The 18952-nt window shown below is 43.6% G+C and overlaps 2 protein-coding genes across 2 annotated transcripts in view; one reads left to right on the top strand and one right to left on the bottom strand.

Annotated features, from left to right (window-relative positions):
* Positions 1-827: 827 nt before the first annotated feature.
* On the bottom strand, positions 828-14385 carry FAM199X (family with sequence similarity 199, X-linked). The gene is made up of 6 exons (XM_065411073.1): positions 14204-14385; positions 10388-10607; positions 5190-5339; positions 4640-4801; positions 2959-3219; positions 828-1921 (listed from the first exon to the last, which is right to left on the bottom strand). The coding sequence occupies exons 1-6, from the start codon at positions 14383-14385 to the stop codon at positions 1751-1753; spliced, it is 1146 nt and encodes a 381-aa protein (XP_065267145.1). The 3' UTR covers positions 828-1750.
* Positions 14386-16197: 1812 nt separating this feature from the next.
* COMMD5 (COMM domain containing 5) overlaps positions 16198-18952 on the top strand; it is a 32427-nt gene continuing 29672 nt past the window's right edge. Inside the window, exon 1 of the mRNA XM_065410956.1 lies at positions 16198-16372. Coding sequence (XP_065267028.1) covers positions 16204-16372 — 169 coding nt within the window. The 5' untranslated portion in view covers positions 16198-16203. The remainder of the gene's footprint in view (positions 16373-18952) is intronic.

Raw genomic sequence — 18952 nt, forward strand, 5'->3', positions numbered from 1 at the left:
TTTCTCTTTAATTTAACTTTTGGAGCCCACCAGAAAACAATAAAATTCTACTGTCAGGACTAATTTAGGGCCCAATCCTGCAAACATTTGCATTGGTGGATAGTCACATGGAGTTGATAGGACTACTCACATGTGTAAAGTTATTCATGAGCAGAGTTAGGTCCCAATCCTGAAAATGCACACTTCAGGACTCCTGTTTTCTGAGGCCACATTAAATTGACAGTAAGAGACAAACTCATTATCTCCAGAGTGAACCAATCTTAATGATATTCATGAAGCACCAACATAAATCAGAAAGGTCACCTTTCTGAATTCAGAACTGGGTCATTCTAGTCACCTCTTTCACCTCTAATAGTTGCATTTGAATGAACACAGCAATTTTTTCCAAAACAAAAGATGAACCCAACAACAAACATTTCCATAATAAAGTCAGAAATTCATTTACTAATTGTCAAGAATAAAATCATCTCAATTTGAGTTTCCAGGTGCAGAAGTAAAAACTAAAAGGTGTGTCTTGTTCTCCTCAGCAACACTTATTTAAAAGGCTATACAACAAAACCAGTACTCTGTGAGTTAGATTAGCAATGATACAACACCTCGTAAAAAAGTTCCGTCACCTTAAACTATCCTGCAAGTGGTAAATAAACTGGCAGCATACAGTTAAAACACACAGCTGCATCAATAATTAGGTTCTCTTGCCAACAGCAGCATATAGTTATTCTTACATATGGTTTTGGCCATAAAGAAATATCTACCAAGTTTGGGCATCAATTGTTTGCACTTTGGTTTCCAGTAACACTTTTTAAGACTTTTTTTTTTTTATGAATGGTATCCTATGACTGAACCGTAGATATTAGTGTAATGTATGAGATTCATTTTTTAGGGTTTTTTTTTTTCTTAACATCAAGAAAGAGGATGTACTGATTAACCATTAATAACATAAATAAGACTATCAAAGGAACCAAAAAACTAATCATTCAAATATTGAGGAGCAAGATAACCTTTTAGAGACTAAGTTTTACATCTTAAAGAACAGCCAATTCCTCCTAGAAAAAATTCTACTTTTGAAAATGACCATTTTCTACTACATTTTGTTACTAGCTGACATTTGCATTACAGTTTTTTGTGGTGAGAAGTCTGCTTCTGCTTATTACTCCCCAATGACTTCATAATTCTTTAAGTGAAATCATAACCATAATTTCCAAAAAATCCAATTTAATTTCATGAAGTATTAGGATTTGATATGGTGAGGGGCAAGAACAGAGTAACTTATAGAACTAAGATCCTGTTTTCATGAAAACAAACCTCCTAATAAGAAATAAGGGAACCCACAGAACAAGATAAAGGTGAGATTTCCTATTTAGAAACAGGTTTTTTTGGTTTTTTTTCCCAAAGTTTGCTATCAGTATCAGTGTGTCTAAGCGAGTACCAACCCATTTAACAGTCTTGAAACCAAATACCATACAAACCTAATTCAGTGGCTTATTTTTTAGACAGTATCTTCTCAGCAGCTTGTTAAAGTCACTGTGAAATTGTCTGTTGCAGTCTCAATCTTAGACAAAATTGTTAGTCTTAAAGAGTTAGCTCACTCTAAAATTATAAATGTTCAAATTATTAAAATTACACTCAATAGAGGGTTCTGTTTGATACATTGTTAGCTCTGTCCTAATCAAAATTTTGGTCAAGAAACGTATGTAAACAAAGATAATACACTTAAGGCTTAGAAAGAACACTGATAAATTCATCCCTGTCACATTAAAACATCCACATCTCCTTCATGGTCCTCCTCAGTCACTTTTAAAGAGAGCACTTCTTCATTAAGAAACAATCCGCTCAGTCTTTCCTTACGAGCCTGTCTCTGCTCTTTCAGCTGTCTCTTGCGTAAAGCCTTTTGCTGGAGCTTCCGTTGCTTAGAACGTTTCTGTCAAAATAAAGAAATGGCAAAATGAGTTCTTGTATATCTAGACTACTGGAATAAATGGTCCTTTATTAGAAACATTAAAGGTGGATTTTAGTGAACATAAAACTGCTCTGAGAAGTGACTAAAAAAGGCACCCTTACTCAGATCTATTCCATGTGTTTATTCAAAATCATACTTAATTTTGTCACTAAAATAAGCAACTTTTTACTGTTTAGCCATACAGAGCCAATGCAACTAAGAGTGAGCAAAATGCAAATTCTATTCCATGTTGTGCATTGTTGAAACTTTTAAGTATCTATCAGTTATATTTGTGCAAGCTCACTGGAAGAGTATGCATAGGTAAAACTGAGCCTTTGAGATGAAGAACCTTAACTATAAGTGATGAGTCACGAGACCAAGAGAAATCAGCTTGTCTTAAAGCCCAGACTGAGTTTGCAAAATTGGAAGAAATATACACACAAAATGAAAATCATTGAGACAGAGATGCCATAATGTTACTTTTAAAGAATCACTTCTCAGTGTACAACCATGCTTGCATGGGCAAGTAACCTATGAGAAATATGTTGAAAAAACAAAAAGAAATTAGGAAATCAGACAAGTTCTAGCACAAAGATCAAGATATTCTTTAATATTCATGTATTGTGCTCTGAACGATTAAATTGATCTTTAATAAATTCAAAGAACACATGCTTTTACCATTAAAAAAGTCAAGCTGATTTATCAGCTCTTTAAATATTCAAACAAAAAATCAAACTAGTTTAAGCCCTACCACATACACACATCTCAAAATAATTCTTCACTTGCAAAAAAAAAAAAAAGTGATACCGAGAAATATAAGAACACCTTTAGACACTTTACTATCGTGTCATGGGGCAACTAGTCAAATAATTTCCTTGGGTCCTGCAACTATCAATGATATCTTTTTACTGAAAGAAAAAGTGACAATCCATTCACGTAAGTGACTTTAACAAACAATTGATGTGCACACTCTCTCTCTCTCACACACACACACACACACACGTAATTAGAAGTTTTACTTTTGAATCCCGGATTCTCTCTGCAGCACTCGTGGATAAATTACTATCACTGTGCGCTCGACTCATGTTGGCACTGGAATTTGAAGCAGAGTTGCCAACACTGGAACTGCTGCTGCTTGCTGAGCTGACCATGCTGGCACTGCTACTGCTGGCACTTGCACCACTCACGCCACTGGTGCTTGCACAACTGTAGCTGCTTCTCTTCCAGCTTTCCCTTGCAGATCGTTGTCGAGGACCATGTTCCTTGATATAGTTTCTCACCTTTAGAACAAAAGCATTAAAAATGATAAAAGCTTGATTGGTACTGCACTGTTTTGTGACAGCATATTTAATGCAAAAGCTGTATGTTTTATGTTTATTACAACTAAGTTCTGGGGGGAAAAACTAAACCAAGAATAGTCTAAAACAGTGATTCAGTTAGCCAGTTAAAACTACTTATTGTAATGACCACTACTAACATCTTCACTTCGGCTTTCTTATAATAGACTTAATTAGCTAGAGAATTACTTGCCTGACATTCTTTTTACATTTCTTCCCCTTACTATTTAATGTATTACAAAAATTATACCACCATGTAGAAAGGTCAACCGTAGTAGTAAAAAGACAACTAACATTTGTTTAAGCAAATTATGTTTTATAAACTTATTGTACTACATAGACATATCCAGTAGTAACCCTCAGAAGAGTAGATTCTTACCCATATTAGGGGTTTTTAAGTGTTCTGAAATATGAAATGGGCATGAATCTATGAGGGACCTGAATGCTCTCAATTTCGATTGAATTCAATAAAAGCTGAGGGTGCTTGCCATCATGCCAAAACTGGCCTGCAAAATAGGTTCAGCAATAATATAAGTGGAGGGAAAACAAAGCTTATGATAAAGATGAAGCTATGCGGTACTATCCACCTCATCAAGTGACACTAAGGGTTGGCTGAGTAGCTACTCTGCACTCGCAGTGAAGAGTTATTTTTGCTCTATTTTCTATAAGGCCAATAATCCTCTTGCTTCAATAAGTTTTTTCCCCAAAAAATATTCATATAGAAAGCTGCCAAATCAATCAGAAAAATTACATTATCTCTCATGAGAATTCAAGTTTTGTAAGAACAAGAAATCCAAACACAAGAAAAAGGGTAAGCTACTTCCAAAGTAATGATCTAGCCTTTAATCAATTGCTACTCAATAGGTGCCTTTGGATTTTTATTTTTTTTTAAGTTTAGTTTTTGCAAGCAAATTAAGGCCCCAATCCTGTAAACGCTTATGTAGGTGTATAAGTATAGTCACACAACCAGTACCTTCACTTTGGGACTATTCATGTGAGCGAAGTTACACACCAGAGGAAGTATTTGCAGAATTGAGGCCTAAATCTTGAAAGTTACTCAGCGAGTATTTTGTCTGAAACTGTTTCATATGCCAGAACTAACTTACCACTTCAGTCACGTTTATGTAATTAATGTGTTTCATATAAGGTCCAAGATCACATACTGATATGAAACTGTTGAAGAAAGCCAAAGTTCAACAACATACTTTGTGTTCCATCCTGCCCACTGGTACTCCATGAACATGGAAAACAAATTAGTCACAACCCAATAGATGATTTTCCAAGACATGTATCAACACATACCACATGTCAGAGGGCAATGGTATCTCCAATTCAAGAGACACATACAAAAATTTTAACCTACCTGTTTCAATTTTTCATCTGTGAGACAGTTTAATTCAATAATAAACTCGCTATCTGTAGGCGAGATCTGAGCAGTGGGATCAATAATTTTAATAATATCAAGTTGCTCTCGAAGACCCATCTCAGTACTGACTTTCCGACTCAGGTATTCAATATATTCAACCTAATAAAAACAAAACGCACAAAGTTATTAAAAACTGCTAGCTCTTAATATGAGTCAAAGCAGAAGTAAAAGGAAGGAACCAGTACCATGTGGGATCAAAGAAATGCTCTCAAATGTTGCATTTCCTATGATTCTTGACTCAACCTAGTTGAGTATCATCTAAGATAAAAATTCAGAATGAAAAGTAAAGGAAAAAGTTAACCGTCTCTATATGAACACTTGACAAGGAATTTGATCTCTCACTTCAATAGCCATGTACAATTGTTCAAAATCATGCTTACATTGCTGTAACCAATAGAACTTTTATTAAACTAACAATTTAATTGAGTCTTAATTATTCTGTACATTTATACTGGTTCTCTCCAATACAAATGAAAACAAAGCTTACCTGTTCATCGTTTGTCATCGCGCTCCACGGGAGTTCATCAAGATTCCTATGCTTGTTTTTCTTTTTTGGAAGCAAGCACGGAGAGCTTGGAATACTAGGTATGACATCAGAAAGTACATCACTCCCACTTGCAATGTCACTGCCAGGCAACTTGTAGGTGTGCAAAGAAAAAAAAGAAACAGAACAAAATCTCAAAGTATGCTAGGTAGGAGTAGAAAAATAGTCAGACCAATACTATTAACCATGCAAAATATGCTGTCAAATGGGCAAAGTATCAGTTCTTAATCCAAACAAACAAACAATTGCCCAGCAATGATTTACAACTCCAAAGCACAAAAGTTAATTTCATGACCCATCTGCAGTAGTGAAGTGTAGCAAACTCAAACTATGCAGCTTTCTACTTCACGATTTCCCTTTTCAATTTGCGTTCAGGGAAATGGCAGAATTATGCAGCATTTCACTCTTCCCTATCCATTAACATGCTATGCTAGTATATTCTATTCCTGGGGGAATTCTGCATCACTGCGCATGAGAGGTAAATCACTGTGGGGAAGAGGGCAGGACTGGGGAAGACCCAGCTGGTGGCTCCTACCCTTGCACTGGGCTCAGCTGCTAGTCCCAGCTGGACTGGGGAGGATTGGACTTCCTCTTCCCCTGCACGGCATCCGGGAATGGGTCAGACCCACCCCCAGATTTCTCCCCCAGCTGTAGGAAGCTCTGCAAACTCCCCCGCACTTCCTGCACCCATGGCTCTTCAGCTGCAGGGAAAAGGATCCCTGTGCAGGGAGCTGCTCCCCCATTCACCCAACCCCCGTGCATCCAGACCTTCCCGCTGAGCCTTACTCCCCTGCACTGAGAACCCCTTCCTGATAAGCCCCACTCCCCCTGCACCATGTCAACAAGCCACCCACACCCCGATCCTCACCTCACCAAGCCCCAACCAGTTGCACCTGGATGCCCACCCCACCAGGGCCGGCTCCAGGTTTTCTGCTGCCCCAAGCGGCGCAAAAAAAAAAAAAAAAAAACGCAAGCGGCGGCAGCACAATCGCGCCGCTCCACTCTTCGGTGGCAATTCGGCGGCAGGTCCTTCGCTCCGAGAGGGACTGAGGGACCCGCTGCCAAATTGCCGCCGAAGACCCAGACATGCCGCCCCAATAGCAGCCAGAGTGCTGCCCCTTGATATTGGCCGCCCCAAGCACCTGCTTTTTTAGCTGGTGCCTGGAGCTGGCCCTGCACCCCACTGAGCCCCACTCTCCCAGCATCTGGATGCCTCACTGAGCCCCCCACCCCCAGACCCTCCCCCCCTGTGCTGAGCCCCAAACACCTTCCCCTGGACCCCCCTGCAAAGTCCCATTACTGTTGCACCCAGAACCCCCCAACAAGCCCCTGAGCATCCAGATTTCCCACTGAGCCACCTGCACCCAGATGGTCCCACACAGAACCCTCTCAACCCACACCTGGATCCCCCCACACTAAGCTCCTGCCTTGCTGAGCCTGCCCGCTCACACCTGGCACGAAGGGGCAGGGCCCTGGGCGGTTTCTTGAGCAGACCCGGTCCTTGTGCTGTGTCAGGGTTGGATGCAGCTTCACCACTGAGTCCGTATCCTGGAGGGAAGCTGCACAGTGATCTCCCACCTCTGTTCAGCCAGTGGCCTGTGCTCCCTAATGCCATAGTGGAGCTTCCCCATTTGACAAATAAAATTTGCAGAATTTTAAAATAGTGTGCAGAATTTTTAATTTTTTGGCGCAGAATGCCCTCGGGAGTAATGCTCTCTATTAACGCATCATTCTCTGCCAAGCATCATCCAACAGGAATGGTCATTGTGAATGGAAATCAAGTGAACCTTATTTGCCTAAGCTCTGTTAGAGTCAAACTTTTTACACCAGAAGGAATTTAAAAAAAAATAATTAGCCAAATACAAGCTGGTTAAGCCGGCACTATTGGAGCAGTGCTAGAGCAGCTGGCTATGAACACATTGCCTTCTCTGATGGAGTTCTGTCCAATTTCACTCAGTGAGGTTTTACATGGGCTGCAGCCAACTACATCAATCTGGAGCCTTGCCACGTGGCTAATGAATTCTAATGAGAAGGGTTTTAGTCCTTCATTGAGGATTGTTAATGCTTCCCATTGTGAAGCCAGGGTGCCAGCTATACTTAAATAGCATATGAAGAAGCGCCTGCTCAGAAAATCACCACTAGTCAATTATTGGACAGTCTCTTACTCACCAATTTTAAGGAAGCTCAGTGACAGAGTGGTACTAAAGAAACTTCAGACAAATATTGAGGTTGAGGGTGCCCTCAACTAATGCCAGATTTCAGAGGTGGGGACAGGCCAAACTCAACTACAATGGAAGCAATGCTGATGGCTAAGGAGAAGTATCTGGGCAGAACTAGCAAAGGTGAAAAGACCACCTTCCATTTGTGTGGGTGTAGGTCCAACCTTTGCCAACAGTTTGCAGTCTGGATTTTATCACTACATCTGAGGTCTCAGCTATTAGCTGTAGCACATACTATCTTTTTTCGTGTATGGCTGGCCTGGAGGTTGTGATCATTGTTTTCTGAGGCATCCCCAAACCAGTGATCCATGTTTATTACCTCCAGACTGCATTACTGCAACATTTGCTACTTGGGTCTAGCCTTGAAAAGTCCCTAAAAGCTTCAGTTAGTGCAGGATGCAGCACAAACCTTTTGTCCGCAATGGCTACTTACTCACTTCTGTGCCGAGTACCATTCAAGAGGATATTTATAATCTGGAACTTCTCTCTCCTCCATCACATGAGTAACTCTGTCAATATATGTAGCTTAAACTTCCCATGGCAGGGCAAAGTGCTCCTTCTAGAAGTCCACCACAGCCAGAGTTTAACATGCTTCAGGGCAGTACAATACTTATCTGTTTGGTCAAAGTTCTGAGAATGGTTTATTTAGTTTAACAATAGGAAGTGGAGGAACAGGGTTTAATTGCTGACCTTTACATTGAAAAGCTGGTATTTTAGAATAACTAGTTTCTTTTATAAAATAAGGTGCTCAGATGCTTAGAGAAGGGAAGCAACAGATTTATAAATTAATTTTAAAATGGTTATTGCAATTGGTTTAAATTGATTTTATGGATTTAAGTTTACTTTGATTAGATTTTGGTTTTCAAAATTGCATATGTTATATACATACCAATTCCTGGAACATGCAGAATTTGAGTTTTTCACATTTAAAAAAAAAGTGTTAATACATAAATGTTTTGGAGGTTTGTTTTTACAAGATGGACTTTTTTGTTCATTCCTATTAACATAAATAACACTCTTTTAAAAAAGACTCTATTCAAAAGTTTAGAAATAAAACTCAAATGATAGTACATTGTTACTTAAACCCAGGAGGCCCTAATGTTGCAGAAATACTATTATTGTCATTTAAGGATGGTAATTCATTGTTTTAGATCCTACAAAGATGAACATATGCACATATAAAAAACGGTAGCTTTAAATTGCAACGGGACGCCCTAAAATAAAGGTATTTATTAAATTTTTGGGTAAAATTATTCAGTTTACTATCTTTTGTTTATCGAGCCATGATTCTAATTATGAGGTTATTTATTAAAAATAAGACATTCTGAACCATACAGTTCTAATTACCGGCACGTTTGTGTACCCAGGGAACCCATAATTAACCTGTCATAATTACAGGTGTTTAATAGAAGTTATATAATTGAGAATATTTTCCATTGTAAAATAAAACATTCAATTCCAAAAGTACGGTTTGAGAAGATTGGAAACCTATTTATTTGTACTATACACAGTAACTACATAAGAAACCTGCATCATGGTTTTTTTCCTGTAAGCAACAGCAGAATTTTAACTAGCTTCATTTGTACAACTGACATGTAATTTCTGATCCACTTCAAGTGTAAATGTGACAACTGAATTACTCACTTATGGAATTTGCTGTGTAAGGTGGTAAAAGCAATGAAAAATCTTTTCCAAAGCTCTACAAGTCCAGTCAAGTAGGTCTCTTCTAGCAAATGCTTACAGAAAAAATGTCCAGTAACTACACAAAAGGAAAGCTGCCAGCTAATCAACTAACCAGAAAACTTTATTTTAAAATTATAATCCCACTGTGTCCACCTGGTAATTAATATTTCACATCTCAATGAGGAACTAAGTCATCCGGGTAATTTTCTGAGGTATTTCTATAAGCTACATTATAAAACTGCAATTGGAATTCTTTTTGTACAAGGGATATAGTTGGAAATTGGGATTCTAAAGCTGTGGTAAGAAACATGGAGCTACTTTTAGCTAATGCTATCCTACACAACATCATTTACAGTTTCTCTTTTGCAGGATATCTGTAACATTCCTAATTCATCATGGAATGCTTAAATTGGGGTGGAGGTGGGTTAAATCACATTTGGAACAGACAGTATATTTCTATGGCCGCAGAGTATTACATACACTGTATGACATGACTAAAGTCCATGAAAGATAAAGGGAACATTATGCTTTTAATTGATGATTACACTTATTCTAGAACAGCATGCGCCATATATTTTAATTGTAGTTAAATAATCAAATCTAAACCTGTAAAAGAAAGAACGTCTGCACGTTCCACAGGTGAAAGACTGCTATATGCAAAAACAAAAACAAAATTGTAAAGATACTAGATTAGAATCTGATGTCAGATCGAATTGCACGTAACAGACTGGGAGGAAAGTGCCAAGGTAGCACAAAGCTCACCTTTGCACTCTTCCCATCCTTGGACCACAGAGCACACGGCTGGTCCACAGTGATTACTAACGGCCCCACAGACCCAAAAATCACAAATGGAAATTAAGAACACAGCGGCAACCCAGCCACACCGGAATGCCAATGCAAGGTATACACAGCCAGATTCCAATACATGTGCAGATGCCCCACACCAAAGGATTGGACCTCATAGATGCAAGTTATGCTGATAACTAAAAATGAACGTGACCATAATATGCAACAGCCCTATTTCAGAAGCTGGTCAGGTCTTGTCATCAAAATTCTATACGGGAACTTTGTAATAAAATGGTCTACCAAAACACTTCCTTTACTACTGAATCTCAGTATAGGCAGTGGGAGTTTATCGTGCCATCAAAGAGCCTCAGACATTTACTTCTGAGTCAAAACTGCAAACAGCAGCTAGTAGACCTCACTTCATCTGCTGTGTTGACCATAGAAATAGTTTACCTGCCACTCAAACTCGCTGTCTGACCAATCCCAGTATGTGCTAATAGAAGAGGAGACATCACTGCAGACACTACCCTCTGGGAACAGATCAAAAGATGTGAACTCCTGGTCATCCAATAGAGAGTAGCAGTCATCTTGATCACCAACTGAAACGGATGAAAACAGCTCCTCGCTGCATTCTGAGCTGGCTACACTTGTTCCACAAGAAGTCAAGTTCCACCTGCAAAGCATACCAAACAAATTAACAGCAGTACACACACTCACCGAAAAAATGCTTTGTCCTTTGAAGATGTACATTAAAATATTCATACCTTTGTATCAGTTGTTACATGTGGATTTTGCTGGAAATAAGTTAATTCATCTAATAAGCTGCATTTAAATAGATATTAAGGGTCTAATTTACTCACAAAATCAAGAAAAATTCAAAGGATGAATACTCAGACACAAAGACTCTGGTGAAATTTTTTATTACACATAGAGAGCCATAATTTCCTCATATTTATGAGTCTCAGATTTCTAATTAAATGTAGTTTTTAAAAATGATTTCCAGTTTGTTTAAACCTCCATTAAAAGTATTCCCATAATAGGCACGACCAAATTAAAGGTACCAACACTAGATGAGGGAGGGAGGATGGTCTTGTTTTAAAAGACAGAACAGGGAGTCAGCAAGCATAACTCTCTCTCATGTGAGTAGACCCCATGAAGTCAGTGCTTGCCAGGGAAACATCTGGGACTCATCTACTCAATATTTTGGGCTCTGTTCTCAAAGCCAAAAAAGACATAGGATACAGAGCTTTTAATTCTAAAGACGACACAGAAAAACAGAAAGCGATCCACATGAAAAAATCCAATACCTCAATCAATACTAATTAAAAAGGATTATGTTATCCACAGCTTCATTATTACAAATTAGTTAATAGTGCTAAACTGGAAAGTCTGTCTGGTCCCACAGAAAGCCGTGGAACAGGTTTTCACTCTGCTGACCTACTCACATGAAGTTTAGCAAGGTCAGAAAATTTGTTTCAGCATCTCAATTATTTTTCACCAATATGATGAGCAGAGACTTGACTATGTTTCACAATTGGACAGCATTCTGGCCCAATCCCAGAAGAGTTTGGAAAATTCAAAGGTTTCCAAAATTCACTGTACAAAGCCATGCAAGCTACGTTTAACCTGTGAAGTTTTATTCATTTGACATATTGATTACTATTGGAATAACCCTTTAATCACAGACTGAAGAGCAACACCTTCTGATGTGGGAAGCATGCCCCTCAGCACCTTTACTTGATTTACACACATGCTTGCTTGTCAACACTTATGTTTCTTGGATGGCATCTGCACGTTCCAATAGGCCAAATATTTGCCCTAAATCATTAAGGAATGAAGATGGGTGGCCTAAATAATACTGTAATTGCCATTTCCTACGGGAAGTTCATGGTCTGTAAAAGCCATTGCTAGCCTCCTTACACTTGATCAGACACAAACACCAAAATAGTTCAAAAACTTGATGAAAGAAAAAGTGGTGTCGGGCTGCTGAACATAGTACACCTAAGTACATGAGAAATGAGAATTGCATTATATTTACTTGAAAAGTCAAAAGATACAGAGCACTTGCAGACACTATGGAAGTGAGTAGAATATTCCAAAAGATGACAAGGACAAAGTGAATTAAAAAAAAATAATGAAGACAAGTTATACACTTTCCTAAAAAAATGAGGAACTAGCTCAAGGTGCAGAATACTGACTAGTTAACTGACAGAGGCTTGATTACACATGCTCAGAAACTTGAATGACAGGTATGTTATAAGGAGGAACATTTAAAAATAGCCTACACATACATTTACAAGCTTGCCACTCACATTGATCCAAAGATTGATCAGAAATACATGAACCTATTGTTTAGGTCACATGCAGGCTTTATAGAAGTATAGTGCAAAAGCCCAGAGGGAGAAAATGTAATTGAATTCACACTGAGTAATGAAAGCACACTTATTTGATCATGTTTGTATTAGAATGATGGCTAGCAATGCTATGATTAAGGGCCTGTCAGCTTTTCCATTGTCAACCATCTTTCTAAGGCTATATCTACACTGCAACCCTTACAACGGCACAGTTTTGCCGCTGCAGCCACGCCATTGTAAGGTTCGCTGTGTGGCTGCTCTTTATCACCAGGAGCGAGCTCGCCCGTCGACAAAATAAAACCACCTCCAATGAGGGGCGGCAGTTTCGTCAACGGCCGACGAAGCACTGCCCCCACAGGCGCTTTTCATCACTAAAACTTTTGTCATTCGGGGGGTGTTTTTTCACACCCCCGAGCTTCAAAGGTTTTAGCAACAAAAGTGCCAGCGTAGACAAAGCCTAAGTTAACTTATGTTAATGTAAATTGAGCTGGAAGTTGGTATGTTACTTCTCAGTCTAAATTCAAACTTTGCAAAGTACCTGTCATATTTACATTAAATAATTAAAAAAATTTAAAGTGTGGGGGAGTTAGATGCACATGTGTAATGCAAAAACATTTTGAAGTCTAAACTGAGAATCATCAAAACTATCTTGAATTCACATCTAAGGCCCAGATCTGAACGTTGTTGCAACTTTAGCATGACTGATTATTGACATACAAAAAGTCACTTCTGGGTACACATATACAAGATCTGCTTCTTGGGTAGACAAAATTATTTTTTCACTTTGGGAATTGATTTGTTTGTATTTTGTAGTAAACAGAAGTGGTAGTTTTTAGCAAAACTAGTTGAGCACTTTTGGAAGTTACACCTCACCAATGCCATAAGACTCGATTTGCACCAGAAAAATCAAACAGTTCTTAACCGAAATGTGAAGACTGCACTAGTTCAAACAGAAACATTTCGATCCATCCACTCTAGCCATTCTGACTCATGGTCTGAATCTTTGTAGGTTTGCTTTGTGACCACACTAGTGCTGTTCTAAATTATTTCAGCTGCAACACCCTCTGAGTTCCTATTCCACAGTTCCCAAACACAATGATTTCTAGAAGATTCAAAAAGGCCACAAACGCACCATAGGATAGCTATCTGAACCATTTTAATACCAGCCATAATGTCATTAAACTAATTAGCCCTGCGGAAAGCAAGCCTAATCCAAACGGTATTTGGCATGTATGTGGGCTGGCTGTGTTTTACAAGCATGCTGGGATTGGGGTGGAGGAGAAGCAAATAGTTACTAGCATAGTAAAAAGCGACAAGAGTCCTGTACTCTGTTTTACAGATCCGGACTAACACGGCTACCCCTCTGATACTTAGCATAGTAAAGTTTTTTTAGCTTAGTGAAGGCTTACAGGAGATGTTACTATATCACTGTGGCTGGGCAGTAATACAGGGATTTGCAAATTTCTTGGGGGTGGGCGAGGAGGGAACTAAGGCACAGAAAGGCCTTATCTACACTAGGGAAACGGGTGCTATTTCCCAACCCAGCTAGCTCAATTTAAACTAGCTCAACTCTTGCCTAAACTCTCATTCTACCTGCCAAAATGCTCAGCTACTCTCTGGCGATGGAGGGGTTTCAACGAAGCTGAGCCGATTGCACTAACTCTACTGGGGGGGAACCACCTTTACGCCTACTGGCAGATTCAGGAAAACAACTCGGTCGGGGACAACCCCATCCACCCAAGAGGCAGGGAGAGAGCTGAGCACTTACTGCCTGTGCCAGGCAAAGCCAGGGGGTGAGGGCAGGGCAAGCACCACAAAGAGCCGGGGGCTCGCTCCCCACGCAGGGGAACAGCCCCCCGGCCGGGCTGCCTAGAGGGGGACCCCTGGGGCGCCGCCCCCCCACCCGGCCCCGCACCTGCTGGAGTGGAAGCGGCGCAGCGGGTCGGTGCGGTGGCAGGACGAGAGCTGGCAGCCGAAGTCGCTGACATCCAGGCAGCCCTCCTCGCTCAGGCTGGCGGCCCGCGGCGGGGGCTGGTGGCAGAGCAGCGGGCAGGGCTCGTCCGGGGCCAGGAACTTCTCGTACAACGCCTCGCTCATGGCGCCGCGGGCAGGGCGGGGGGCCCGGGCGGCGGCTCTGGCTCTGGCTCGCCCGGCCTCAAGCACCTGCTGCTCTCGCGGGCCCACGGTGCCACCATGGACGGGGGTCCGGCCGGGGGAGCGCGGGGCCGCGGGCTCGGGCCGGCTCTGTGAGCTGCTCACACACACAGCAGCCGGGCCGCGGGAGCCGCCATTACAGGCCGGCCGGTGCCAGGCTTCAATCAGCTCAGAGCGGGAGCCAGTCGCCGCTTCCGGCTCCGGGAAGAGACTGGGAGGCTGCGCCCCCTGCTGCGACGGAGGGGAACTACGGCCCTAAGCCGCCAGTGATCAGAGCCCAGACCCGTCAACAACACCGCCGGAGAGAGACACACAGTATCACTAGACACATACATATCCAGCAACACACACACACACACAACTTATACCCAGGAGCAACCCCAGCCATGCACACAGCCCAGACCCAGCATACACCAGCCACACACACACACCATACCCAGGAACACCCCCTGTCACACACACATACCCCATCCCCAGCAACACCATACCCAGGAACACCCCCTGCCACACATACAAACCCCATCCCCGGTAACACACACACACACAACTTATACCCAGGAGCAACCCCAGCCATGCACACAGCCCAGACCCAGCATACACCAGCCACACACACACCATACCCAGCATACACCAGCCGTGCACACACACCATCCCAGCCACACATCCAATATGCACCACACTCAGCAACACCCCCTACACACACAGCTGTACACATCCCATATGCAGCACCCACCAGAGCCAGACACATACACATCCAATGTACCCAGCAGCATATAACTGCATTATATACATAATTCAACACACCACACCCCAAAACAGACACCCCCCACACAATAACAGCTATGTCTGAGGGGAGAGCCGGGTCACAAACATAGATGAGAAGAGGAATTGAATCAATAGTTATTTGACAGCTACATGTGTTAATGTCTAGTTCTGTGAGTTTGATCCTGTATCTATTTTTCTGCTTCTCTTTCCCCTTCTTTTTACTCTTTTGTATTTCTTTCTTTCTCCTCCGCACCCTCAGGTGCATAGGGTGTCTACCAGTTTCTGCCATTGATTTCAGTCTCATGCTGATGTTCAGGCTTTTTTCATGTTGATGGATTTGGCTTCTTTCTCTGTTCTTCTGCATCACGTTTCTCTAGGGCGCCTTCTTTTTCTCATTTGTATTTGCCTCCTTTCTCTTTCTCTCTTCTATATTTTCCCTTCCCTAAAATCCCAGTAAAGCTAACAGGGAAAGCCCAGGAGAGTGCCTTTTCCCTGTGTTAAGTATCAGGGGGTAGCCGTGTTAGTCTGTATCTACAAAAACAACAAGGCGTCTGGTGGCACCTTAAAGACTAACAGATTTATTTGGGCATAAGCTTTCGTGGGTAAAAACCTCACTTCTTCGGATGCAATGATGTGTTGTGGTGTGTCTGTAATTCTGGTGTTACAGATGCTGGCTATGAAATAGGGACATGAATTGGTTTACAAGGGGACCTGCAGCCAGCTGCAAACATCTGCACAACGTCGGCAATGGCCTGAGCACTGCAGGGAGTTATGAGCGTTGCTTTACTTCAGGCTAAGTCTGGGCCCAAGCATTTTACACCATCCCTCCAATTCCCCCCAGCCCCTGCGCCAGTCTCCCAGCTTCCCAAGCGGCGGCGGGCCAGGCGCTGTCGCGTCTGCCTCGGCCCAGCAGGGGGCGCGCTGGGCAGGCGGAGCGGCCGGGCGCGGGGCTGCGAGCTGAGCCGGAGAGCCGGAGAGCCGGGCGCTCGGGCCGCCATGGCTGCAGCCGGGAAGGCGGGGTCGCCGCCCTACTCGCACCCGGTGCACGGCGAGAGCAGCCTGGGCAGAGTCAGCTTCCTGGGGGCCCGGCTGCCCGCCGAGGTGGAGGCGATGGCCAGGGGCGTGCGGGGCCTGAGCCAGGAAACCTTCCGCCGCCTGCTGACAGGTACGGCCGGGCCCGGGCTGCCTTCCCCGCCCCCTGCCTCCGCTTGGGCAGGGCTCCTGCTCCCCCCCCCCCCCCAACGGGCAGGGGGGTCCTGCTCCCCTAGTGGGTCCTGTGCCCCCCCCAACGGGCAGGGGCCTCGTGCTCCGCCCCGGGGGTCCTGCACCCCCCTCCAACGGGCAGGGGCCTCCTGACCCTCCCCCCACACACACACACACAATGGGCAGGGGCTCCCAGCTCCTCCCCGGGGGGTCCTGAACCACCCCCCCCTGCAACGGGCAGGGGCTCCCAGCTCCTCCCCGGGGGGTCCTGAACCACCCCCCCCTGCAACGGGCAGGGGCTCCCAGCTCCTCCCCGGGGGGTCCTGAACCACCCCCCCCTGCAACGGGCAGGGGCTCCCAGCTCCTCCCCGGGGGGTCCTGAACCACCCCCCCCCTGCAACGGGCAGGGGCTCCCAGCTCCTCCCCGGGGGGTCCTGAACCCCCCCCCCCCCTGCAACGGGCAGGGGCTCCCAGCTCCTCCCCGGGGGGTCCTGAACCCCCCCCCCTGCAACGGGCAGGGGCTCTCAGCTCCTCCCCGGGGGGTCCTGAACCCCCCCCCTGCAACGGGCAGGGGCTCCCAGCTCCTCCCCGGGGGGTCCTGAACCCCCCCCCTGCAACGGGCAGGGGCTCCCAGCTCCTCCCCGGGGGGTCCTGAACCCCCCCTGCAACGGGCGGAGGGGTCCTGTTCCCCTTGGGGTCCTGCACCTCTCCTCCCCAGTGGGTACCACCCTCCCACTCCCCATATGGATAGGAAGGTCCTGCTCATACCCTTTAATCAACTGACATCACTTCAGTTTTGGACACTGAATTTTCTTTGGCACCAGAAGCCACATGCTTGGTCTCCTGATCAAACCAGTCACGGAGAGTGTTGGATCTGAATAACAGAGAGCTAAGAACTCCAAGAAGTGGACAAGTAGACAGCTATTAGATTAAGATGGTTTGTAGAGCCCTGCAAATCTGCCAGGTATCTGCATCCGCAGATTATTTGTCGGATTGTGGATTGTATGCGGATACAAATTTTGTATCTGCGCAGGGCTCTAATGGTCTGGCTCTAGTTGGGATTAGGAATCTTCATAGTGCTAGTGTATTGGGGTGAGAATGGAGCAACACCTCATGACTGAAGCTAGATCGGCAGCTATGTAATAATTGTAGGTGATGGAATTACAAATTGCCAGATTCACCGGATAGTCAAGTAAAATTGGAAGTAGATCCATGTTTGTCTAGCCCACTATTAACGAGGGAGGACTGGAGACTAGGTAACACAGAAACATGTCCCTCTTCTCCCTAAACCATAGTGGTTTAATGTCGGTGGTAAAGATTTCATGATGAGTTCATTGTGCATTTCCCACTTCCTACTGTAGAGGGAGCAAACAGTCTCTCAAAAATGCTATTGTAACTAGAACATATAAACAATCTTCCATCAGCTCTCAAACTGTTAATTACTTTTCACTTACAACCAAAGGAAACAGACTTTTCCAGAATAAACCGAGCTAGCACAGGTCTCCCTCTACCCATCTTTTCCTCTTGCTGACATGCTGGTGTATGGTGAGCGTACATGTACTACAAACTATTATTCCATTGAAGGATTGGCAGCCTTGGAAGGCATGGTGAATTTGTTTATATATCATACTATATATTATAGCTAATGTCAAATGATATGCAATGTCATACAACCCCTGAGAAATTCACAAACCAGAGTCTCAAGGTTATCTTGCCAAAGGTATTATAAGCTCCCCTGAATGTAAGTCTGACAGCATAAACTAATGGCATGTTAGCACTGACTCAGTGGATGCGCGATGAAATGTTTCATGTTGAAAACAATGTTTGCACTTATACAGCACGCTCTATTCATTGATCTCAATCAGCATTTAGTTTACCTAGCTCACAAGGATTTTTAATGTTTTTAGTGTTATCCCATTTTGACAGATGGAGAAACTAAGGTGCAGAAAATTCATTTGTGTCACTTCCAGAGCCTGGATGAGAACCTAGGTCTCCTGTGCTCTATCCACTGGACATGCTGCCTACCAATAGTCAATCTTAAAAAAGTATCAACTGGAAATGTTACTATAATGTGGTTACCAGCATTCCAATCAATCCAGTAAAGCTATGCAGTTCTTTACAACGTGCTGGATTAAACAGTAGGCATTCTAGGGTAGTGTGATACAGTGGTTCTCAGCCAGAGGTCTGGGGCCTCCTTGGGGGCCGCAACCAGGTTTCAGGGGGTCTGCCAAGCAGGACCGGCATTAGACTTGCTGGGGCACAGGGCAGAAAGCCGAAGTCCCACCACATGAGGCTGAAGCCTGGGGCCTCTAGGCCCGCCATCCAGGGCTGAAGCCAAAGTCTGAGCAACTTAGCTTCACGAGGCCCCCGGTGGCGTGGGGCCCTGGACAATTGACCTGCTTGCTACCCCCTAACGCTGTCTCTGGCTTTTATATGCAGAAAAACAGTTGTTGTGGCACAGTTGGGCCATGGAGCTTTTATGGCATGTTGGGGGAGTGGGGGCTCAGAAAGAAAAAGGTTGAGAATCCCTGGTGTAATATAC

Source organism: Emys orbicularis, chromosome 9, assembly GCF_028017835.1.
Source record: "Emys orbicularis isolate rEmyOrb1 chromosome 9, rEmyOrb1.hap1, whole genome shotgun sequence".
Taxonomy (NCBI): domain Eukaryota; kingdom Metazoa; phylum Chordata; order Testudines; family Emydidae; genus Emys; species Emys orbicularis.